Source organism: Eschrichtius robustus, chromosome 2 (assembly GCF_028021215.1).
Source record: "Eschrichtius robustus isolate mEscRob2 chromosome 2, mEscRob2.pri, whole genome shotgun sequence".
Classification (NCBI taxonomy): Eukaryota; Metazoa; Chordata; class Mammalia; order Artiodactyla; family Eschrichtiidae; genus Eschrichtius; species Eschrichtius robustus.
This window is the reverse complement of record NC_090825.1, coordinates 70177789-70203438: the sequence shown is the minus strand read 5'-3', so window position 1 is coordinate 70203438 and position 25650 is coordinate 70177789. Positions and strand designations below refer to the sequence as shown.

The window sequence follows — 25650 nt, the reverse complement described above, 5'->3', positions numbered from 1 at the left end:
TTTTAGAAGAGGCTGTCTTACACAGGTTTGTTACACAGTTTTTGTTTATGTTGAGATTACAGTCAGTTATCATTATCTCAAATTCTATTCTAAATTGTCATCTATACCAGTTTACTCGTTTTATAGTGTTGCTTGCAGAAATGCATTTGTATGTTTGTATTAAACTACCTGTATTTACAACAGTTAAACTTTATGCTGCATTTAGTGGAAAGGAAAGTGGTTTTAGTATGATGAATTAGATTAGGAATAGAAAACTTTATTCAAGATTTATTTTTACCCATTGGATATCTCTGAATAAGTCATTCAATTTTTTCCCTGTATATTGGTGTTTATAATTGTATAATAACTATGATGACTTTAAATTTAAAATGAAATTTATATGAAATTATCCAGATCCTGAAAGAGAAAGGCATCTAAGGTGATATTGTTTAGAACACTACTTTTCAAACCTGGCTGAATGCCAGAATCACCTAAGCAGTTCTTTAAAAATAAAGATACCCCCATACCTAGCCTTGGAGAGTCAGTAAATCTAGACTGGGTTCTGGGAATTTGTACTTTTTAAAATGTTCCACGTGGTTCTGATTTTTTTTGACCAGGTTTGAGAACTAATGGTTTACATGATAAGTGAGGAATTAAAATAACACATTTAAAAAAGTAGTTTTGGTAATGCTGTGTAATGTATCATTATGTAATTTGGTCCTTCTTGGGTTAACTCATACCACCTCAGAAAAACCATAATAGATTCATTTAAGCATCTCATGAAGAATTATTTTGTGATACAAGGTGGCTTCAATACATTTGAAAGTCGATTCTATATTTACAAAGATTTTATGTATATATATGGAAAGGGTGTCCTAGAAAATGTCAGTGAGGAACAATATAAATCAGTTGTCTGGTGTCATTCAGACTGTTGAGACTGGTTATGTCATCCTCTTTTTTCTTTTTAACTATTTTTCATGCAAAATTTAAAACGTAAAAGCACTTGAACTTTCTGATTAGTTGTCCCATTTGTTTTATTAATCCTGTATGTGTGCTTACTTGTACAAGAATACTTATACACGTTTCCTGATTTCTAAGAGAATTTTTTGTTATTTTTACTAATAACTAATGTTTATTGAATAGTGATCAGCTAATTAACCTTAATAGTTTAAATTGAGTACTTAGCAGACATTGTTATTAAGTACTTTATTTGTATTAACTTGCCCTCACAGTTCTGTGAGGTATGTAACTGTTATTGACTTTTTTTTTTAGCTCGTTAGATAGAGGAGTTAAATAACTTGACCAGGGTTACACACTGAATGTGGTAGAGCCATTTAGTGAGAATTAGGCTATTTAAAAAACTTTAAAAATTGAAGTTAAGGATAATGTGGCTTCAGCTTATTCAATATTTTGTTTTACTTTTACAATTTGGACAACTAATTGCAAATGGTACTAGTTAAACAACTGGTCACATAACATTAAGATCATTGTAGTTAATCAGAATAACAGAGAGATATTTTATTTATATTTATGTAATCATCCATGATTGCATGCTCTGTGTCTGTGTTTAGGTAAAAGTAGAAGGTTTTCTGCCTGAACTTTAGGTACTCTCAGGAGGTTAATGCAAACCACTGGGATTGATGAACTCTCAGTTTTCTTTTTATTTCAATATTCTATTGAGAGGCATGTATATAATTACATTATTGAATACAGAAAGAAGAATATAATACTTGAGTTAAATGTATAGCCAAGAATATTTATAATTTGTTCTTTTGTTGAATGTATATATTATTGATATCCCAATAGCTATCTTAAAGTCTCTCAATCTGTATTAGCTCTCTATTACAAGAACCTCTTAAAGAATGTAAGAACATTTGAATGTCACTTGGCTGTTTGCTGTGAATGAGTTCCCTGAGGGAAGCCTGTGTGAGTGTGGGCAGGCATGGAGAATTAGAACATTTACTTTAACTTTTGTTAATAAAAACTGAAAACTTTTAGATAAACAGATATTTGTCTGTCTGTTCCATCCATTTCTCTGCTATCCTTCCAGAAAGTTATTTAAAAAGCTCCACTGAGTGACTTTAGAGGGGAGGAGGGAGGTCTACAGAGTAGGAATTCTGCAACCACTTTAGGGTAAATCTTTCAGAGTGATGTTCAGAAGCTATTAGGTCTAATACAGCAAAAAAGCTAAAGCAGTTAAAATAACTTGAAGGCAAATTTAGTGTGTTAAATTAAGTTGAAGCAAATAAATAATTTACCCAATTATAAAAGGATTTGGAATTTTTGCTGTCACCTCATAGAAATGTAAGTTTGGTTAGTTTGTTTTGATATTTTAAATAAGTCTTATTTTGAGTGGTATTTTATTTTTAAAACAATTTTTCTGTAAACTCTGATTTCACAATATCCTCAGGTGTTACATTTTACAACTAAAATCTTCCCAAAGCAATGTAGATCATTTTATTATGTGCCAGTGAGAATGTAGGAAATGCTGTTTTAGTACGTGATATATTTCCACATTTTTAGGAGGCCTGCTACAAAATGATGTTGATATTTTAGACTGCTCCCTGGCAGAAGTAAACCAGCATATCTGAGAAGAAAAGGGGATAGAATCATACTTAGTTTCAGACAATGCTAATTTTAATGTCAGTGAATAGTTTGTTGAAGTAGTATGGCTATATGGAAAATTGACAGGCATTTCATCAGCTTTTCTTGCAGGAGTAGAAGAGAGAATAAAAAGTACATTTATTTAATTTATTATTTTAATCTGCAGTAACTCACAAAATTACTAATCCTCCATTTGTATGGTTAATAAATGGGACATAATGCTCAACTCTCTTGCTTCACAGAAATGAATATAAATAAACCTGTAGTACTCTACATCAAGTTGTATTCTAAAGCTAAAATATTATAGCTCAGATTCTTTTAAAAAAATCGTGATTTATAATTTCTGTAGAAGCTGATTAGCTAAAAAATACCAACTCATTTTTCAATCATATATTTTTAACAACAATTTAAATAATTTTTGGTAATCATTTCAGGTTTATTTTAATTATTTAATTTATGAGGTATTAAAATTTAGTTTTGGATGCCAACATTCTTGATCTATTTCCTGCATTTTTAGATTCTCGTATTTGCAAACCTTACATTGCAAATCATCAAACAATAAAATCTAGCATGTTTGAAGTTAATTATAGATAAGTCCTCCTAAGCTGTTTATGAAAGGTTAAGTAAAGCTTTCTTTCTTACACCTTTATTTTTCAGCATTGCATTACTTTCCAGAATATCAGTGGCTGGTGGATTTCACAGTGGCTGCTACAGTTGTGTATCTAGTAACTGAAGTCTACTACAATTTTACGAAGCCCACACAGGAAATGAATATCAGCTTAGTCTGGTGCCTGCTTGTTTTGTCTTTTGCAATGTATCCTTCAAAACATCATTAATATTAATTTATGAATTCGTTTTCCTTTTACAGCTAACACCATTAGATCTCGTCTCTGATTTAAAAAGGATTTTAGATCGTTAGAGAATTTTTCTTTGTTGAAATCCTCTTTATTTAGTTGAAAAAAATTTTCAAAATAGAGGTAAATAGTTTACAAAGTGAAATACAAAGAAAGATACCAGTTCCCTGCCTTCCCTTTCCTGTCTGACTCATGTCACAGAGGAGCCACTTTTACCTCTTTTAGGTATTTCTTTTGAGATTTCCTTCCATATGTTTAAATCTTATGTGATAGTGGTATTTCTTTAATTTTAGATATTATTGCATCTTTCTCCCCCTTCCTTTTCCTTCCCTTCTTTTCTTTCCAAATACTAAGGAGACAGCTTTTTACTTAAGTCAGTAGTTGGTTTTAGTTACACCTATGAAAATATTATTGATAGTTAAGCATTGTAGTATCGTTACCCTCCTTGAACAGTTTTCTGTTCTCGTTGTATCGAAGCTAAACTCTCCTACAGAATTATAAACCTCAATAGTTCAGATACATCATTTCTTTCTTTTTTTTAAATTGAGGTATAGTAGATCTACAATATTCTATTAGTTTCAGATGTACAGCATTTTTTACAGGTTATACTCCATTCCTGTGCTATACAATATATCCTTATTGCTTATCTATTTTATACATAGTAGTTTGTATTTCTTAATCCCATGCCTCTAATTTGCTCCTCCTCCCTTCCTTCTCCCCTTTGGTAACCACTAGTTTTCTATATGTGTGAGTCTGTTTCTGTTTTACGTAATACATTCATTGGTTTTTTTTTGTTTTTGTTTTTTTTGGTCACGCCGCTTGACAGGCAGGATCTTAGTTCCCTGACCAGGGATTGAACCCACACCCCCTGCAGTGGAAACTCGGAGTCCTAACCACTGGACCGCCAGGGAATTCCCTTTTTGTATTATTTTTTAGATTCCACATATAAGTGATGTCATACAATATTTGTCTTTCTCTGTCTAACTTATTTCACTAAGCATAATATTCTTTAGGTCCATCCACAGTGCTGCAAATGTCAGAGTTTCATTCTTTTTTTGGCCAAGTAATACTCCATTTTGTGTGTGTGTATGTATATGTATGTATATATACATACTACATCTTTATCCATTTGTCTGTTGATAGGCATTTGGATTGCTTCCATATCTCGGCTACTGTAGATATGAACAGTGGGATGTACTTATCTTTTTGAATTAGTGTTTTTGTTTCTTTCTGGATGTATATCCAGGAGTGGAATCTAGTTTTAGTTTTTTGAGGAACCTCCATACTGCTTTCCATAGTGGCTGCCAGATAACATCATTTCTATTCTGTTTTTCCATGGAAATATCCTCCTAGAGCCCTCAGTTCTCTCAACTTCCTGTGTATCTATTATCCTGGGATTTCCTTCACTATCTTCCCAAGAATTCCCTGTGCCCCTCTTTGGATTAACATCATCTCCTCTTCTTTGGTTTACTCTCTGGTTTTGGCAGAATGCATTCTCCTATAGTGTCTTTAGAAAGTGTGGTACATTTTTTTTTTTTTTTTTGAAATCTTGCATGCCTGAGTTATCTTTATTTTTTTTTCCCATATTCAGTTTATATTTTGGCTCAGTACAAATTCTAAGAAAGAAATAGTTTTTCCTCAGAGTTTTGAAGGCTCTTGAGCAATTGGATGCCCTCTTGCTCTTGGCATATGCCTCCCCTCCCCCCACTCACATTCACCCTCCAGAAGCTTTTTCTCTTTCACCAGAATCCTTACGGTATCCTGAAACTTCATCATTAACTGTGTTAAGTTCTAGGTTTAGCTTTTAAACTGGAAACTCATTTCCTTTAATACTGGGCAATATTTTTGTTATATTTTTAAAAATTTTTTATTGAAATTAAACATTCTCTCTTAAATTTCCACCTGTCTGGAGGCAACTTTTTCTAGCTCCTTTCTGTTTGATGTTTATATCCATATTTCCATATGCATACAAGGCCACTGCCTGATTTTAATTTTAGGCTTTAACTATTGTCATTTCACTCTGGAAATGAGGACTTAGCACATCTGCCTGGGTTGTCACCTGCCATTGATCATTTCCCATTCACCTTATCTTCTGACTATAGTAATGTCATATTTTAAGGAAGTATTCATTATTTATGTTATCATGTAAATGCTATTCACAGATAAATACTTGCCTTTTCATTTGCATTGTTTTCTTTGTACATATTGTTAATTCAACTGCAAACTCAGTATGTTCAGAAGCATCAGGTGGTATGTCAGTTTCATCTTCCTGGAGAGAGTTCTTCGGGAGACCTCAGATAGGCCCTGTTCTGAATTGGTTAAGCTTCCCAACTGATGCACAGCTATTCCCCTGGAAGCACCAGTTATTATCTTCTTGGGGATTCTCTTTACATCTCTCAGACTGGGACTCTTTTTCTTATATTCCATGTCTGCCTCTTACTTGGTTTACTTTCTCATTTTGGTGGAGCATATCCTTCAGTATTATCTTCAGGAAGGTTGTGTGGGAAATGCATTTTTTGTGACTTCATGCACCTAAAAATATTTTTACCCTGCATGAAAATTAATTGATCCTTTGATTGAGAATGGAATTCCAGGTTTTACATCATTCTCTTTATAGTTTTGAAGGCATTATTTTTCTGTCTTTGAAGTTCCATTCTTGCTCTTCAAGGATTCCAGTTGCCTTTCTGATTTCTGATTTTTCATATGTCCAGTATTTTCCCCCTCTATGGAATCTTTACTGTTTTTTCTTTGGCTACCTGGTATGTTGAAATTTTATGAAGATATGCCTTCTGTTGAGGATCTGTTTTCATCCATTGTGCTGGGACTTCATCAATCTAGAAACTCATATTCTTGACTTCTAGAAATTTTTCTTGGATTATTTTATTTGTGATTTCCTTTTCTTCATTTTCTCTGTTTCTGAATGCTTATTTTTCAGATATTAGATTTCCTAGACTGGTTCTCTAAGGTGCTTATCTTCTGTCTCTCAAAAAATGTTTATATTTTTATATTTTAATTTTCTAGGAGTTTTTTCCAACCTTTCCAACCCTTTAATTGAATTTTTGTTTTTAATTTCTGCTATAATTTTTAATTTTCAAGTCTTCTTTTTCTTCTGTTTCTATCCCCCACCCCTCACAGGATCATACTTGTTTTTTTTTTTTTTTAAATAAATTTATTTATTTATTTATTTTTGGTTGCGTTGGGTCTTCATTGCTGCGTGTGGGCTTTCTCTAGTTGCGGCAAGCAGGGTCTACTCTTCATTGTGGTGCGCAGACTTCTCACTGCAGTGGCTTCTCTTGTTGTGGAGCACAGGCTCTAGGCGCGCAGGCTTCAGTAGTTGTGGCATGTGGGCTCAGTAGTTGTGGCTCGCGGGCTCTAGAGTGCAGGCTCAGTAGTTATGGCACACGGGCTTCGTTGCTCCGCGGCATGTGGGATCTTCCTGGACCAGGGCTCAAACCCGTGTCCCCTGCATTGGCAGGCGGATTCTTAACCACTGCACCATCAGGGAAGTCCCATACTTGTTTTAAGATTACATTATCTTCTCATGTATATTTGAGATATTGATACATTTTGTAAAAGTTTTCTTTCCACCAAGTATCTTTTTACTCTGAGTTGATTCAGTTTCTTTGGTTTGGTCGCTGTCTTTCATGTTAAAGACTTACAGAGATCTGGTGATCGATATTTGCCTGTTTATATTTAAGTGTGAGGCACTAAAAGGCTGAATGGAAGCTGTGAGCATATGGTGAGGCAAGTTGTTGAATCATCTTGATAGGCCAGAGATCATCTTTTTTAACCTCTCTAAAGCATAAATCTTCAGACTTCTTTTAGGAAGGGACAGTTTGAACTGGTTACTTTTTAAAAGTACTTCCTTTTAGTAAATACTTAGTTTTACTATCTTCTGTTCCAACACACACATTCGCACTTTCACCCCAATGTAGATAATTACGTGGTATCTGACCAGTTCCTTATCCTTTCTGAGAGTTCTGCAGGTTGCATCTTGACTTTCTGATTGAGCTTCCTAATTCTGTTTAGTCATTTACCACTTATCTGCCTGCTTTTTGCTTCAAATTTTTACTGCTTTTTCTCTTCCTATTCACTGTATTTCTGTACTTAAAAACAAATTCCTTTATTGTCATTTTGGTGGGAATTAGGGAGAGGCAAAAAGTAAGTGGATATGCTCAATATGCTATTTCTATCCAGAAGTATTATATTATCTCTTTGGTAAGATTCTCTGTTTTTTATCTTCGTTTTTAGGAACTCTGGTTAGTGAGATGTTGGATATCTTTGAATGATTCTTTAATTTTTATCTCCCCCTTTCCATTTATTTTGCACTATTTTCTTGATTTTTCTCAGTTTTCTCTTTTAAGCCTTCTGTTGAATTTTTATGTCATTTTTTAAAAGACTTTTCTTTTAAAGTTCCATTTTCATAGCACTCTTGTGTCATGGATGTGTAATATCTTTTTATTTTTAAGAATATTAATGGCTTTTAAGTTTAAATTTGCACCTTGCATTGTTTATTTTCTGAGTCTCCCTCCTCCCCCTTTTTTGTTTCAATCTCTACTGTGTTAAAGATTGTTCTTGAATGTCTTGTGGTCTTTGAGTATCTGTTTATATTCAAGAAGGAGGGGTTAAAAACTGGAAGTTTTGTGCACGTGGCTGGAGCTTGTTGATTGGTAGACTTTTTAGTGGATGATTGAATAGAGACCTGGAAGTATTCTTCGGGAACCTCTAAATATCAGTGTCTGCTGGTTGTTGGGCCTGTCGTTTTCTCCAGAGAAGAATTGTCCATTCTCCCATCTGTGGGATCTAAGTCTGACAACCAGTGTTAAGAGAGCTGATTGGAGAAGAAGGCTCAGAGACTCAACATTCAGTGTGCAGGCGTTAACTTAACTGCATGTCTGAGTCCTCCCCCTACCCTTTGTTTTCAGCTCTTCATTGTCACCCTAAGTTTTACATAATACCCCCAAGCCCAATCTTCTCTGGTATAATATCTTTTTTTTTTTTTTTAAATTAATTAATTTATTTATTTATTTATGGCTGTGTTGGGTCTGTTTCTGTGCGAGGGCTTTCTCTAGTTGCGGCAAGTGGGGACCACTCTTCATCGCGGTGCGCGGGCCTCTCATTATCGCGGCCTCTCTTGTTGCGGAGCACAGGCTCCAGACGCGCAGGCTCAGTAATTGTGGCTCACGGGCCTAGTTGCTCTGCGGCATGTGGGGTCTTCCCAGACCAGGGCTCGAACCCGTGTCCCCTGCATTGGCAGGCGTTTTCTCAACCACTGCGCCACCAGGGAAGCCCTCTGGTATAATATCTTTAAAAATTAATTCTTCTGGGTTTTGCCAGAATTGGGGAAAAGCTATCATCAAATCTCTATAATTAGGCAAGAAGAAGATCTGGGAAGTCTAATCACACTAATACAGACATTCAGCCAATCATCTTGTTTTCATACATTTTGCAACCCTACCTTCAGAGGTCCCTGCTGTCTCCAATTCCTGACTTTTATATCATGTGTTATGAATTAATTGGCTTTCTTCTCACTGGCTTCCTCACCTTGTAGATCCAACAGTAGAGAAAACTGAAACCTAAATCAGTTACTGCTTGTCCATCTATTTCATGTCTTCCAAAATTTGTTGAAAATTTTTTTCTACTGTCATCTCTTTTCCTATTCTTTGTTTTGAGGAGTTTTACTTTCCTTCCTGTGTAGTTTATTTAGTCAGATTTTGGGAGTAAGCAGAATTAATACTTATATCTTTTATTTTCAACCAGAGACTGCTGAACCGTCTTTTAAAGCTGTTCGTGGATACCATTTAAAATACATGATATGATTTGACATTCGACACCACTGTGCTATCTCTCTATTGACTTTTTTGGATTGATTTAGGTATAATTTAGAGTAGAAGAGCCAGAACAAAGCCTTAAGAGTTGATGTCTTCACAAAGTTTATATTGTACTGGGTAGAAATACTGATCATGCATGTCAGTTGAGAAATATCCCCAGATATTCAGTGTTATACTTATTCAAGAGCAGATTAAAGAACAGATTAAATTCAAGGATTTAAAATATTACTATTTAGTTCTATAGTATTAAATATATGAAAATATCATTTAGTCAGAATAAAGACCATCCCTAGACATCGTCATATGAAACACACTAAAAATATTTTAACTTGATAATTAGCACTAGCTGAATGTATGTCTTGCTACTTTTTTCATACTTTGAGTTTTTATGTTCTCTGAAATATTGTTTATTATGGAATATTCTCGTTTTTGCTTCATTCTCTTCATGGTTTGTAGCTATGATGTATTTGTGTAGAAACGCGTATCTTGATACCCAGTTTTATTTAATGTGATACAGCCCTTAATACCTACTTACCAGAGAAATTAGAAAAACGTACTTCTTAGTAACTACTCAAATTATTGTTTATGTGAATAAATTTTTATCTTTCATTTCACTCAGTAATGCCTAATAATATGAGAGCAAAGGTCCCAAACAGTCTTCAGCACTGAACTGGCTCTGCTTAGTTTTAAGTAGCACACTCGTGAAAGGCACCAAACAATAGCATCCCTGCGGGAATCTAGTAGCTGGCTGTCTCTCTATCCCAGAGAAGACAGAAACTGGTGAAGGGCTTTATAATCCAAGCTATTTTCTGCCAACTTTGACCCTCCACAAAGGGGGTAGAGGAGAAGAAGGAAAGTAGAATTGTGTAGATTTTCCTTCGAACTTGTAGCATGTGAGAAAATGACCTGCTGCCTTCAGTGGCATGCAGGAAACCAGAATTAAATGCCAGATATCCAGATTAACACCAAGGAAGAGTCTGTTAATAGCCTATCTTTTATCTTAGTTATAACATATCTGGTATGCCTTTCACACCCTATGAACAGTCTAGCTGCAGTGACCTCTGTCTGGCTTCTCTTTATTTTCTTATTGTATGTGCCTACTTATTAGTCAAACACATGTCTCCATTGATTACATAGGACAATGGCTCCACTTAATTCCAGAGTCACACATACATCAGTTGATTCAGAAATTCTCTGCAGTTGTTACTGATGAAATGTCCTTTGTTAAAGTGGTCCCCAAATTAGACACATATAACGTAAATAATTGGTTCACTTCAAAGTGAGGAAGAAAATGGTTTTATTTTTGTGGTCATTTCCCCCCCATCAGTTTTATTTGACATTCTTGTGTCGGACAACAGTTATAATTTTTACATAATCTTGAAAGTTTTAAAAGCACAAGAATGATTTTTTAAAACATGTGACACTAAAATCTTGAACCCTGGAACCTAAAACTGACCCATCCCTTGTCATCAGCTCTGCTTTCTGCTTCAACTGAGTTGTACATGCATCTAAGCTATGACACCTGCTTCCAGTCTTACTCCTAAACCCATACAAATTCTCAGCTCTACTCTCTTGCCCATTTGTAATTCTAACCACCTATTTGTCCAAGTCTGTGTGTTCCGGTTCCACTTATACCAAGTTACATGGTATGTAGAAGGTAAGGGGTAAAGAAAGCCTTATAATGAGGGTGGAGCAGTTGTAGTAATTGTCTTTCCTGTATGATGGCCCATAACGTCTTAGAGTCACTGGAGAAATGTCTACTGATTTCATAATATGAAGCATGTAATTTTCATTTATGAATAAAGAAAAGTAAAAAGGTAAAAACAGTGCTTGCAAAAAATCCAGAGATCCTTTGGTGGAAGTAAAACTTTTAAAAATTAAAATATTCTACAATTGATGGATTTCTTTTAAAAAAGAACCTTTTCTTATGAATAAGCTGTATCACAGAGTAATATTGAGTCAATTACGTGAATTTGAGTGAGAAGAAAGCTATTCTACAAAGAATGATAAAGCTTCTCAGTAGTCCTATTATATTTGGTTAAAGGACTGGATCATTAGTCACATTTCCACAGTGCTTGTATTTTACAGTGTGGATGGTTTAAGGTACAAAACCCTATTATGTATGTTTTTAAGGCTATGTTTTAAAATTTTAATTTGTCTTGGTTGCCAGACATGCAAATTTTATACAAAGCAAAAAGTTGTGAATGGTTTAAATTGAAATACTAAGGTTTTCTGTGTTAAATATTCAGTTCTATATGTAGATTTGTAAATTAAAGGTCTACAGATTAAATGCTGTATTTGTTTGCTGTAAGAAATAGACAACTACAGCAAAGTAGTGCAACTTAGTCACCTCTTATGAATTCCTTAAACGATTCTAAATTACTGTATTCTTTACAAAAATGTTCTGCTTTAGATTAATAAGAAAAACGAAACACTAAACCCTGAAGTGAACTGCATAAGATACCATGTTTCCTAGTGAGAAAGGAACAGAGTCAAAGCTATTGAATTTGAGCCAAGGTACTTTTTTTGTCTTGAAAATTTGTACATAGCGTGTTGTGTCAAAACTTGATTCTTTAACAAACTTTTGGAGATCTTCTGTGACATTAGTGTTGTCAGATTATTCACCTTTCAGGTCAGAAACCTAGTGTTACATAGAGAACTTACATGGGAGATAGGACTTTTTCTGTTTATTAATATATAGTTAGGTATGACTTTTTTTTTTCTTTTAGCTAGGATATGATAATTTTCCTTCTGAATCTAAAAATGTAAGTGTAACTTTGATTGTTTTGCTCTATTTTAATCAGAAGATTAATTAATAGTTTTTGTTTGTTTGCTTTTATTTTTTAATAAAGGCTTTGCTTTTATGCTTTCAAAAATCTTTGGCCATCATTTCTTTCCATAATCTGGTTAGGTTGAGGCTGGCTGTAAGCTGTTTTGTGGCACGGGTTTTAAAATTGCATAGTAGTTTTTGGCTTGTATCTAAGAGAATTTTAACTAAAAGTAATCGAACCTTCACCTCCAAGAAAACATGAAAAAATGTTTTAGTTAAAAATTACCCAAATTTTGTTTTGTTTTTTTAACATTTGAAGACAGGATCAGATTATTTTGACAAGGATTTTATTTGGTACCTCATAAGAATTACTTTATTGTTAGTTTTTAATGTCCATTCTATAGCAGATTCTTGGTATAGTTTCTAGGTTTCTCTTCAGCAAGAATGCAAAGTATAATGTTTTGAGTATTTCATTTGCCTTTTCTTATGGAAAACTAGATGTGTTAGGTTTAATCATTTGAATAGGAAAAAAGTTAGGGTTTTTTTTTTTTTGTTAGTGGTCACAAAAACAATATAATTTTTCACGTATTAGAAAACTTGCAGTTTACATGGAAATTGCTTAGTTGAGTGGAAACGTGATCTATTTTAAAAAGGTAATTATATATTTTGTGAAAAATTTTTGAGAAATGTCTGTGAAACCTCTGTGTTTATTCCTTAGGTTACTATACACTAGATTTATATATTGGCAAAAAAATTGGCAGCATTTCTTATCAGAATATGATTTCTTCGTATTTCTTTCCTTCTCAAAAGAGCATTTATAAAATATATTTGAATAATTTCAAGATGTTACAGTGTAGTAGACATTTTCTTAATACGAGAATTGGGGCTTTAAAGCAAAGTAAGTATAAATTATGTTAAAACATCGTAGTGCTTTGACATGTATATGTTATTGAAGTTGTTATCCTAGATGAGGGAAATTTGCCATTTTTAGAACTAAAAATTAAGCCTGTTCACTATGTCAAAGCTCTTATCTCCAGCTCAAAGATAAATATATTTAAAATACTTCCTACTGTGTAAATCTTCCTACCTGTCCTTGATTTTTCTTTTCTGTTGTAATTTTTGTATCTATAAATTATGACCTAATTCCAGTTGTGAAATACATTGACATTAAATTAGAACTTTAAAAATGTCAGCCACATGGCAGAAAAAAATATATTCCATCCCTAACATTCTCTTTATTTCAGGGGTTGAGATTTTATAATATAAAACAAAATAAGCTAGCACCCAAAGTAGGTGGCCCGTTTAGCTAGGACTGAGGGGTTAATTAACAAGGGGGAAAATTATTAAAAAGAAAATGACTATTTGCATCAATGGTTTTGCATTTATAGTTTTGAATATTTACTAATATAATATTCTTTATGAAAGTCTAATGTACAGGATGATCTATGAAAGTAATAATAGCAAGATAAAGGTAGGGAGAAGCATTTACTCAAGTGAAGGTACTTGGCCATTATTTCCATTAAGTCATAAATAAATAAATGTTATATTTTTACCTAGTAAGTGTTTTTTGTTATACATGTACTGATAGAAGCCTAATTTTGGTATTATCATAATGTTATTTACATTATTGAGTTGTATTTGTGTACCAAAGGGTTAAAAATAACTATATCTAATTTACTTGGAAATTGTGGACAATTAGTAAAGAAAGATCAGATCAAAGGAAATAGCTCTTAGAGAAATTTTATTTTGAAAGCCATTTCTATAGTATTTCATGTGTAGTTTATTATTTATTTTTCTATATGAATAACTTATGGTTAATAAGCATATTCATGGAATTAGAGAATAAAAGGATGTTTCTTCCTTATTTAGAAACAATCCGTTATATAAGTATTAGAGAAATTTGGTAAGTATCTCAACCAGAAACTTTGTTAATCTCTTAGCTAGTACAGAAAGTCTCTATAAGTGATCTCAAAAGAAAGTTACCACAGTTGTTAGTGAGGAACTAAATGTGGTACCATAATGTAGTTATTTCTCCTGTCTCTTTAAAAAAAAAGCCAGATTTATATTCTGATATGTCTAATGCTAACAAAAGTCTTCTTTTTAGGAGATTTTTGTTTAGTCCATACTGTTTGGGTCTGTTATGTATTAATTGAATAAAATACACATTGCTCTAAAAATTTGGTAGGATAAGCAGTTGAGTTTTGAGTTGAAACATAATGAAGCATCTACAAAATAAAATCCGAGAATAGACTTCAGTTGGTTCAGCAAATCTTTATGTAACTCTTGGCCAGTTTCTTCTTGACCAGGAATGTACTGTTAAGGGTTGTTGCTGGAAAATACTCAGATTTTTTTCTTATTTTATAGGGAATGTATAGCTGTTAGAAAAGCTGCCTATTTACTTCTCTATAAAATAGGTGAAATACTTGTTGTGTTCTGTCCTGGGTGTATGTATGTCACATCTTTGCCAGTGAAAGACTTAGACTGTATTGAAATCTTAAGGTTTTTATGATCATAGTGTTTAACAAGCATGGGAAGCTTTTCTAACAGTTGGTTAATGTTAATCATCATTAACATTTTACTATTTTAATTCATAGGACATGGAAATAATCTCAGTGCATATGTGTTTTACACTGTGAATTTGTGTGTAGTTTAGGTTCTGTTAAACTCTAGGACATAATGTACTTTTTTCCAGAGTGGGGGTACATTGTAGATCAAGATTTTATTAAAATCTAGATTGAATTTTCCAAAATGTTAACTTTTATTAAATACTATATATACATTGTTTATATAGACAAAAAGTACTAAAAGTGTTGTATTAAAAACCAAGAGTCCCTTACATTCTTGCCACTTCTTCTGGTCCTGTTTTAGCTGTTTATTCTGGCTTTAAAATTTTTTTCATATTTCTAAGTATAATGCTTATACTACTGACACTTAATTCATCACTTGTAATAGTTGAGGACTTTTCTTAAACTGTCATCCTCTGTTTTCTCTTTTTTATGCTCTTAATATAGTTACTTTACAATTTTTGTTGAAATCAGTTCAGTGATTTTTAAAAATTTATTTATTTTATTTATTTTGGCTGCATTGGGTGTGTGTTGCTGCGCGTGAGCTTTCTCTAGTTGCGGCAAACGGGGCTACTCTTCATTGTGGTGCGCGGGCTTCTCATTGCGGTGGCTTCTCTTATTGCGGAGCATGGGCTCTAGGCGCTCGGGCTTCAGTAGTTGTGGTTTGCGGGCTCTAGAGCACAGGCTCAGTAGTTGTGGCGCACGGGCTTAGTTGCTCCGCGCCATGTGGGATCTTCCCGGGCCAGGGCTCGAACCCGTGTCCCCTGCATTGCCAGGCGGATTCTTAACCACTGCACCACCAGGGAAGCCTTCTGATTATTACACCTATATAAATATTGTTCATATGTGAGCATTATAAGATATTATATCTTCTTTTGCAGTTTTTTCATTAATTAATCATTTTTTTAAATTTACTTATTTTTCTTTGTGTTTATTATTAATTCCACTAGCTTTTCAAAATAGTTATTTCACAACGTCACTTATAATTTGTATTAGTTCCTCTTCCATCCCACCCCCACCCCCATAGAGATACCCTTCCCAGAGACCTCTGTTCTCTGGCTTTTATCTGGACTGGTTGACCTTTTGGCTTGCTACACAACTATCATCCTGGGACTTATTTTTGTTGTCATCCTAGGAATTCCCTTTGCCTTTCTCCCAAGTTTAATTTCCCATTTCCAGGAATCAGTGTTTTTCTCTTTCTTGGTTTGTTCAAATGTTTTGGTGGAGCATTTTACGCATGTGAGGTAACGAGTTTTAGACTTTGCAGTTTTGAAAGTGTCTTAATTCTCTGCTCTCATTTATTTAATTGATATTTTGGTTGAATAGTGAATTCTGGGTTGTCAGTATTTTTCTTCATAATTTTGCAGACATTGCTCCATTGTCCTCAGTGTCGAAAGTTGCTGTTAAGAAGTACAATGTCATGATGTTTAATCTTTTGCATATGACTTGTTTTGCTTTATTTTTCTTTTCAGAAGGTTTTCACAGTCTTCTCTTTATTTGTCTGGTTTTTGAAGGTTTATGATCATGTGCCTTGTTGAGAATCTTTTTTCATGCTTTGTGCTGGGCTTTTGGTAGGCTCTTTTAATTTGGAAACTTCAAGTTTGGAAATTATCTTGTACTATGTCTCTGATAGTTTTTTCCCTTCTGTAATCCTCCCATCCCCTGTTCTCTTTCTCCCTCTCACTTTTGTTAGTCGGATATTGTGCCTCCTGGATTGATCATCTCATTTTATCACCCTTTCTGCTTTCTTATATCTGTGCCACACTACAGCTCAAGGTAGCTTGTATACTTGGCAAATGAGTTATAGTAGTAAGTGCTATGAGTTCAAAAGAGGAAGGGAATGGTCTGGGCGGAAGAGGTAAATTGTAAGCTTCATGAAGGATGTGGAGCTTGAGCTGAGCCTTTGATTAGGTAGAGGGAAGGGAAGAGGGTAGTTCAGGTAATAAGTTATGATCCAAGACGGTATAACTGTTACATTTAGGCAACGGTAAATACACTGTTCTGATTTAAGTGGAGGTTTGGGGACTATTGAATGAAAGCTTGAACATATGGGCGTAGCTAGATCATAGTGTACATATCAGAATATTGTTTGTGTGTTTACACTGTGGGTTATGGGAAGGTTTTGTTCCAACATGGAGCTCAATAAGCAGTTGGTTTTAAGCTTTATCTACTCTTCAGTATGAATTCAAGATGTAGGCATTCTAACCTGGATTTGGTTGCATCTAATTTTGTTTTTTTTTTCCCTTTAGTGTTGACATATTTCGTAATTTATTTAATAAATCTGTGGTAACAAAATTTGGCAGTAGGTATAATCTTTGAGAAATTTCATTTTGGTCATTTGATATCACTTCTGGCTAAAGATGTTATTTTGCTTTGTAGTGTAAGTGAAGGAGTTGGAAATTGTACCTTTATAGACTCTAGTATCCATTTTCAGTAAAAATGAAGCAATGTTTTTCCAACCTGGGCTTGGGGCCCTCAGGCAATGAGAGAGATCATAGCTAAATCTCAAAAGCATTTCATTTGTGGTTTTGGAGTTTTTATGTTTTGTTTTTAAATCTTTTTCCTTTTTCCTTGTTATCTCCTAATATGTAAGCTCTTCGTTAGAATGCCAAGAAAGAGATGGACCTGTAGTGTTTGATAGTAGTAAAATGAACCACTAGCTTTGTTTCTTTTATTTTTAAGTTTCAGAGAAGAGATAGATGAGTAAGGAGCATGGGATTCAGAATATCCTGGAGAGAAAAGTTTGAGCATCTGTATTCTAGAATCTCATCACCACTCTTAAACAGTGTTTTGTGTTTCATAATACTGCATCTTGAATGTTGAAAGTTAGATGAAGTTTCTTTTAAGACTTGTAAAATTGTTCTTAACTTGCTGTCTTAGAAAACTTGGTACTCTACTTCATTGTAAGAAAAGCTACTATTTGCATGGGGAAAAGCTCCAGTAGTCCCCTTTAATTAAAAATCAGATTTTTTCTTTGTTACTTGCTTTTGTATTGTTTACACTTAATCTGGCTTAACTCTTATTGAAGTGATTAATATCACTTATTAATCATAAATATGATTAGGTTATGCTTTTAAAATTACATAATTTTAAAAATAATTGTATTATAGACTCTTATAGTGCTGTTCTCTCCTATAAGGAGAAGTTCAGAAGATTAACCAGGGAAGTCTTAACTTTGTAGTTTAAATTTACATTACGAATGATTTTTTTAGTAGTTCAATTAATAAAGAAAAACTACAATGTGTTTATTACTTTGGTTAATTAGAAAACTCTTCCAAGAGCTTAGTTTATGCAAGATGGTTTAGAGTTATGCTTTGTAACCTTTTTTTTTTTTCTGCCTGCACACACAGCTGACTCCTCTCAGAGGCATCTTTCATTACAAACAATATATCTTCACCTAGGTTAATGGGATGGGTGTGCCCTGATGGTGGGGCAGGTCCTGCCTTTATCTCCCCTAGCTGGAGACTGGTGATTACTGTCAGAGTTCTGACCTGGATACATAGTCTTCCTAATTTTTTTTCCCTGTAAAGTCTTTTTACTTTAAGCAACTGTAGACTACCAGTGTCTTTGATGTGAGAGTATAAATGCAAAAAGTCTGAAATGAATGATATTCTTACAGAAAAGGAGGAGAAAATAGTGGTAGGATATATGCAATGATTAAGTTATAGAAAAGTTTAAAAAATTCACATCACATCTTAAAATGACATGGAAACTAAATGTGCTTTGTTAAACCCCCATCAATCATTTTAATTGAAATTGACATCCTATCAATTTGACAGCCCTACTTAAGCTTAATATAACAAAATCATGCCAACTTCTGCAGTGATGTAGTATAGTCTTATTGCTTATAAATGATTTAGTAGTTGTTAGCCAAAATAGGAAGAGGATTGACAACTATGTTTAGGGGAAACTTGAACAATAATGTTAGGTGATTTTAGAAAGAATTTCGAAGGAATAAGACATGGAAATACCACAAAATTCTTCATTACAAAGTAAGAACTAGAGTGTAAATATCACTCTTTAAATTCTTACTATAATTTGCAAAGATTGTTGGTTTTACAGATATATAAGACTTGAGGATTTATTTCCCTTGTTGTAAAATAATTTAGCTTCCCTTTTCCCCTGATGTTCAATATCATAGAAAACCTGACATCTATTATTATGTGGATTAGCTCTTTTACTTCAGTAGAGTTTCAGGTATCTGTGTATTGCAGTACTCTGTAACCAGAGTACTGCAGAGTTAAATTGAGCAAGATAACCTTGTGTCAGGGTGCTGAATATTTGATGGAGGAAATAATGTAAACCAGTGGCATTTCCATGTTTATTAGTTTTAATTTTTACATTAGAGCAGTAATTTGTTAATAAGAACCTACTGTATAGCACAGGGAACTCTATTCAGTACTCTGTAATGACCTATATGGGAATAGAATCTAAAAAAGAGTGGATATGTGTATATGTATAACTGACTCACTTTGCTGTACAACAGAAAGTCACACAACATTGTAAATCAACTATACTCCAATAAAAAAATTTAAAAAAGAAGTAATTTGTTCAAATACTTGACTATTTTATATATATATATATATATAAAATATGTATACGTATATATATATGTAACCTGAGTTATGGTGAATATAAGAAGACATTTTTATTTTTTTAACTATATGGATTTAAAAAAAATTTTTTTATTTTTGGCTGTGTTGGGTCTTTGTTGCTGTGCGCGGGCTTTCTCTGGTTGTAGCAAGCGGGGGCTACTCTTTGTTGTGGTGCGCAGGCTTCTCATTGCGGTGGCTTCTCTTGTGGAGCACCGGCCCTAGAGCTCACGGGCTTCAGTGGTTGTGGCTTGCAGGCTCTAGAGCACAGGCTCAGTAGTTGTGGCGCACGGGCTTAGTTGCTCCGTGGCATGTGGGATCTTCCCGGGCCAGGGCTCGAACCCGTGTCCCCTGCATTGGCAGGCGGATTCTTAACCACTGCGTCACCAGGGAAGCCCCAACTATATGGATTTTTAATTTCCAAATCTCTTTAAAAAGATAGTTCTCTCTAAACATAATAACAAAGGTATTAATTTTTAAAAAATTTTCATTGGAGTATAGTTGATTTAAGAAGACATTTAGAATGAAAGCAGCATACCTGGTAAATGTCTTCAGAAGGTGTATGCCTAAATTCTATAGTATTTCTGGTTATATGGATCCTAAAGCATGTATTTGTTATAGCAAATATGAAAACATGCAGAGGTCTTTGTAGTCAAAAAGTTAATAGGGTATTATCTAGCTTTTCATGATCTGGTTTTGTTTGTCTTAAAAGGAAATCAGATACTTAATTTATATAGAATGTAGAATTATAAGTAATATTATAATAGTCTGTAAAGAAATATATTAAAAAGTTGAAATAAATTCCTGGTACAGCAATTTTTAGATTGTACCTCCACCTTGCATGTAGATTGTATTTTGAAATGCTTGGAAATAAAATAATCTTCTTTTTAGAGAAATAATGCGATAAATGGCATTTCCTTTCAGATTAGCCCATGAAAGTTCATTTGATCTATAATTAGCACACAAGGCCACATTTTTTTTCCAAAGAAAATAATTCTATTGCTAGTAAGTAATTAGGAAAATAAATTTTAGCAAGTATTTATCTTGAATCATGGAATTTGAGAAAGAGCAGAGAGGTTTGTGTGAAAGGGAGATTAGCTAGAGTGGGATTAACTGAGGTGAGAACAGTGGAAGTCAGGAAGGGGGATGATACTCACGGAAAAATGAGGTGCTTGACTAAAGGAGGTTAATAAAGACACTTCCCATCACACACTTCGGAGGGCCTCGTTTGCCCCAGGAATAGGTGGATAAAAGTGAGCTATTCTTATACTTCATTTTTTTGTTTTGTTTTGTTTTTACATTTAAAAGAGGGAACTATCTTCTAAATAAGCCTTAAGAAAACAAAGCCTAAGCCTTTATAAAACTTAGAACATCCTTCAAATTTATAACCCTGAGTGGTAAATAATTTGTATTTTTGTTATTACCACTGATAAAAGCAGATCTTAGATTAAAACTTTTTCTATATTATTTTTTTTACTTTGAGTATATTATCCCAGAGAAAGAATTGTTTTTATCTCATTCTTCAAAAGGTCTGTTTACCGTTAAAGCATAGAATTAATAGTTTCAGCTTACCTAAACTACCATGTAAAACATTATTTCTATGGCAAAATTTGTTCACTGATTGTTTGAGTACCTACTATGTGCCAGGCACTTCTTTTGGTGCTCTAACTAAGCAGTGCGCAAGAGACAAGAATCCTTGATAATGGAGTTTACATTCTAGTAGAGATTTATTTCAAGTTGCATTTGAAAGATGCAAGAAAGTCATCTGTCTTTATTACCTTCTTGTTGGCTTACTTAGGGTAGGTGCCCGTAAGCTTTAGAGCAGCTGGGACTCCACATTTATATCCAGTATCCTAGGTAGGATCTTAATAGAGACTGGGTAATAACTATATTAGCATATTTTAAATAGGCAACAAAGGACATCTTCCTTTTAAAGAGCAAGGACGAGCGTCCTTATCCTTGCCCATCCATTCCTTAATAAGAATACTTCTGATTGTGAGGATGTTTGAATGAACTATTTACTTCTGTCAAGGCAGCTCTATTTTTAAAATGATTTCATGTGTTGCTGCTAACTACCACATAGCTTAGGTGCTGTATACAGTATCTTAGAGGCAGTATACTAAGTTGTTAGCTGAACATACTCTGGATCCAGACTGCCTAGATTTAAATCCCAACTGCCTCTGATCTAGCTGTGTGATCTTGGGGAAGCTATTTAACCTATCTGTGCCATAGTTTTTTAAAATCTGGAAAAGTAATGATAATAGTTGGCTAATGTAAGGATGAAATGAGTTAATTGGTAATGCTTATTTAGCACTTGGCAAGTACTAAATGACAGCTGCTGTTATTTCCTATGCTTGACATATAATTTATGTAAAAGTTGCTTCTCTAGATTTTTTTGGCCAAGCACCTTATTTTGTTTGGTGGGTTTATGCTTTCAAGGAGAACAATTTGGTATAATGGAAATCTGGATGGAAATCTGGATTCTAGCTATGGATCATCCACTGATTTGCTCTTGATTTGATTAATTACTAAGGGGGGGGGAGGGCCCAGATAAAATAGTCTCTTTAGTATTTTCATATAAAATTTAAATATTTAAAAATAGGTGAGCATGTTGAGCCTTTGGTTGTTTTTGAGTACTCAACAGGAACTTGTTTAAAGTATTTTGTTTTGTCATACTGTGAAATGGTGATCCCAGATGCTGATTTAGTTTTTGTGCCACAGCTTACACATTGGCTATTAGTAATTCTCAAATTTTGAATTAGTGGATGATTTACAGATGATTCCTATGATGTGTGTTTAACTCTAAATATAAACTACTTGACAAACATGCCCAATAAAAGGTAGTTCTCTAAGATAACTGGTGCCTTGGCTTTTCTGAGAACTATTTCATAATAGTGTCACTGAGAACCTATCTCATAAAATTATTGTAATAACCTCCTAGTAAATTTGAGTTAGATAAAGTAGAAATACATTCTTTCCCTAATTACAGCTTAGTATGTGTATGTACACTTTTTATTAATTTAAAAATGTTATAAACTTCACTTAGATTTGCTTTGTTTTTATGTCCTATTTTCTGGAAGACTGTTCAGATTTTCATAAGTTTTTCACTTACTTCCAAACGGCATTTGTAGATAAGCATGTTGTAGCATCAAAATGAATGTTGTAGTCAAATTTTATTGGGAGTTCAGGCCCTGTAAAGATGGTTGTGTTTAACTTCCACAAAGTTATTTGTGGTTTTTCCTGAACTTTTCCTTCTGCAGCAAAGTTCTATTTTCATTAACTACACACTATTTTAAAGTAGAAGATGGTGGTGAAAGATCAGTCTGTGTTACCTTTGGATTTTTTTTCTTTGTGAAAGCAATGGCAGTCTTGATTGTAACAGAAAACTATCTGGAATTTGGACTCGAAACAGGTAATTAATAATTTCGTATCTGTTAAGTTTTTAAAATTAGGTTTGAGGCATGTGTTCTGTAATGTTCTAAATAATTAACCTTTATTATTCTTAAGATCTTCTTTTTTTTGGTTTTTTTTTTAGCTAAGTTTTTGCTACCTTTTTCCAAAAATGCTCTTCCCTCCCCATTTTTTCCTTAAAGTTAAATAAGTTTCACCAATGCTAAAGTTGACTCACATAGATAAAGATGCAAATTTTAATGCAAATTTTATGCATACTCATGGAATGTACAAATATCAAAGGGATGTTTTCAAAGACTATTTCTCCTAATAACTAAATTTTATTGCATTATGACATACTAATTAGCACATGAAAGAGCTATGCTCATCACTTCAAAATTTAAGGTGTTCTGTTTTCTAGCATTTTATTTCCAAAGATTCTGTATTTTACCCCTATGATAAGAGTAAATTTTTTCCCCCTACAGGGTTTACAAATTTTTCAGACAGTGCGATGCAGTTTCTCGAAAAGCAAGGTTTAGAATCTCAGTAAGTTTTTTAAAATTAATTATTATTCGGATTTAATTTTTTCCATATTTGGTAAAATAGCATTTACTATAAGTGGTTCTTTGTTTTTAATCAGTGAAAGTTCTTTTTTAAGTAGAACTGTCTCTTTTTTAACAATATTCTTACTCATGTTTTTTACATTTGTATAAAGTATCTTTTATAGAATTCTCATTTGAATTTGCTCTTATTTAACTTAATTCCTCTTCTACTAGAGACTAAACGAAATTTATGAATCACATGTTATTTTCTATGTTGAACATGTAGGTTAGATTGTTAAAACTGTGGCTTAAGAGATGTCTGATTTACTTTATACTTCACCAAAATCCTTTATGGATGATTGAATAAGAGCAGTCTTTTTGTAGGAGTTTATTTTGTTTGTATTACTGTTATTATTGTGGTTTGTAAAGTAATTGATTAGAAGAATGGAAATTTCTAGAAAGTTAACTTCTAAAGTTTATCAGCTTTTTAAAAAATTTTATTTTTAGGGGTCCTGTTTCAAAACTTACTTTCAAATTTTTCCTGGCTATTTTCTGTTCACTCATTGGGGCTTTTTTGACATTTCCTGGATTACGGCTGGCTCAAATGCATCTGGATGCCCTGAATTTGGCAACAGAAAAAATTACACAGTAAGCGGAAAATGTACATAAGCACATGCAGATAAATATATGTTTTCCATCTTAATGAAGGTATATTATTGTAATGAAATCATAAATTATTGTATTTAAAATTAATAATCATTTGATGTCACACTTCTTCCTCTTTCTACTATAAGCAAGCTTCTTTCATTCACTTCTAAATTTTAAGTCCTATGTAAAAAAAACCCACTAAATTATTAAATTTCTCTTTTATCTGTTAAAATGGAAATATCAATATTTATGTTAGTTATTTTGAACTCAGAGATGAATGTTTATGATATTGTAATCTCTGCCACTGATCTAAGGATCTATGGAAATTTCTTTAAATCAGAATTTTTAAGTCAAAAATACATATTTAAATTTCATATACATAATTTTATTTAAATAATTTAATATTTTTTATTTAAAGTATTTTATTTAAAAATGTTTTGAAAGTAAATCTGTATACATAAGAAATGTTTGTTTTCCTTATATTATTGATCTGTTTGCAAGATTATTTTAGTTTGGGATTGCTAATACTGTACAGTGTTAAATATCATAGATTACTATTTTAGTTTTCAAATGGAGAAATCGTATTCGAATCTCTGCGTATTGTTCAGAGCCCATTTACTATATTATTTGTGGTTGTCACAGATTTTTTGTTGTTGGTGGTGTGGACACCTTGGCAGAGTAACAGATTTTTATCTTCATTTCATATCCAGATCCAAATTTCCAAGTCCTCTTTTTGTTTTGCAGTAGAAGCCTAAGTTGAGAATATTCCATTTTGATATATGTATTTATAGTCATTAAGTTTCTCTGAGTAATCATAATTCCTAACATTTCTGCTCTTTAAAAGCCTATATTTAATGATGCTGATTCTCTAGTCTTTTTACATTCTTATCTCTTACCTATGTCATTTTCCATTATTTTAATTTTGAAAGTGTTTTTGTGTTTTTCCTTACCTCCATTTTTCTGTATATGCTTTGTGTGTGTATTTACTCATTCTCACCTCCCAGTACACTCTCCTTCATCCCTCTTTTTTCCGCTCCTTTTACTCAGCATGCTGTTGGCTACATCCTGCCTTTCTCCCACCATCCGTCTCTCTAATGGCTTCTTTTAAAACAAAACCTGATCCTCCCCCTCCTCTCTACACACACACTTCAGTCCACTAACCCCAGTGTTATGATTTAAATAAGCTGAAAGAGTGGGTGGAGGGGAGCCCTTCACCAGCTACTGAAACCGCTGTGGGCTGCTCCTTGATACTAGAGTGTTCCCTAGCAACACTGCATACCTAATACTGCTGCTTTCTTCCCCTGCACCCGATGGTTTACCCAGGCTGTGGGATGAAAGAATCACTTTATAAAAACATTGAAAGCATTTAGTGGTGGTTTGGGGTTGGGGATGGGGGCACATTTTAGTTTCCTTCTCAGTAAAATGTGGCTTCTTAAGATTTTTCCCTTTGGGAATTTGGAGTTTTATTTTCAGTGTATTGCAAACTCCCCAACCCCACGCCCCCCCCCACCCCCGCGCCACACACACACACATTGTGTTGTAGCACTCTGCCCGGATACAGGGTGTGGGAAGCTAGTTTTGTTGTGAGAGCAGCATGACTGGCACAAAGCAGCATTCTCCTTACCCCCATGGCCAGGCAGTAGGACTTGTTTTAGAGCCAGAGCTTAGATCCAGAGTTCCACCTCTCCCTGTCAGGTGTTCATGGTTTCCTGATCTGGCCATTTGCTCACATAAGTCACTATCACTTGCACTGTAGTGGTATTTTAAAGTGTGTGCGTGTGTGTGTGTGTGTGTGTGTGTGTGTGTGTGTATTTTAAAACCTCCAGTTTAGCTCCCCCAGCATGGTTGGTAATAAAAGCAGTACATGGTAATAAAA

The 25650-nt window shown here is 33.7% G+C and overlaps 1 protein-coding gene across 7 annotated transcripts in view; it reads left to right on the top strand.

Moving 5' to 3' along the window:
• Positions 1 to 25650, top strand: part of TMEM161B (transmembrane protein 161B) — a 68520-nt gene that overhangs the window by 34497 nt on the left and 8373 nt on the right. For 5 of the 7 annotated variants that reach the window (XM_068533724.1, XM_068533711.1, XM_068533721.1 and 2 more), the window contains 4 exons: positions 3241 to 3397; positions 22455 to 22606; positions 23070 to 23130; positions 23634 to 23774. In XM_068533724.1, coding sequence (XP_068389825.1) covers positions 3351 to 3397; positions 22455 to 22606; positions 23070 to 23130; positions 23634 to 23774 — 401 coding nt within the window. In that variant the 5' untranslated portion in view covers positions 3241 to 3350. The remainder of the gene's footprint in view (positions 1 to 3240; positions 3398 to 22454; positions 22607 to 23069; positions 23131 to 23633; positions 23775 to 25650) is intronic. The other 2 variants (XM_068533737.1, XM_068533728.1) reach the window with 2 other exon arrangements.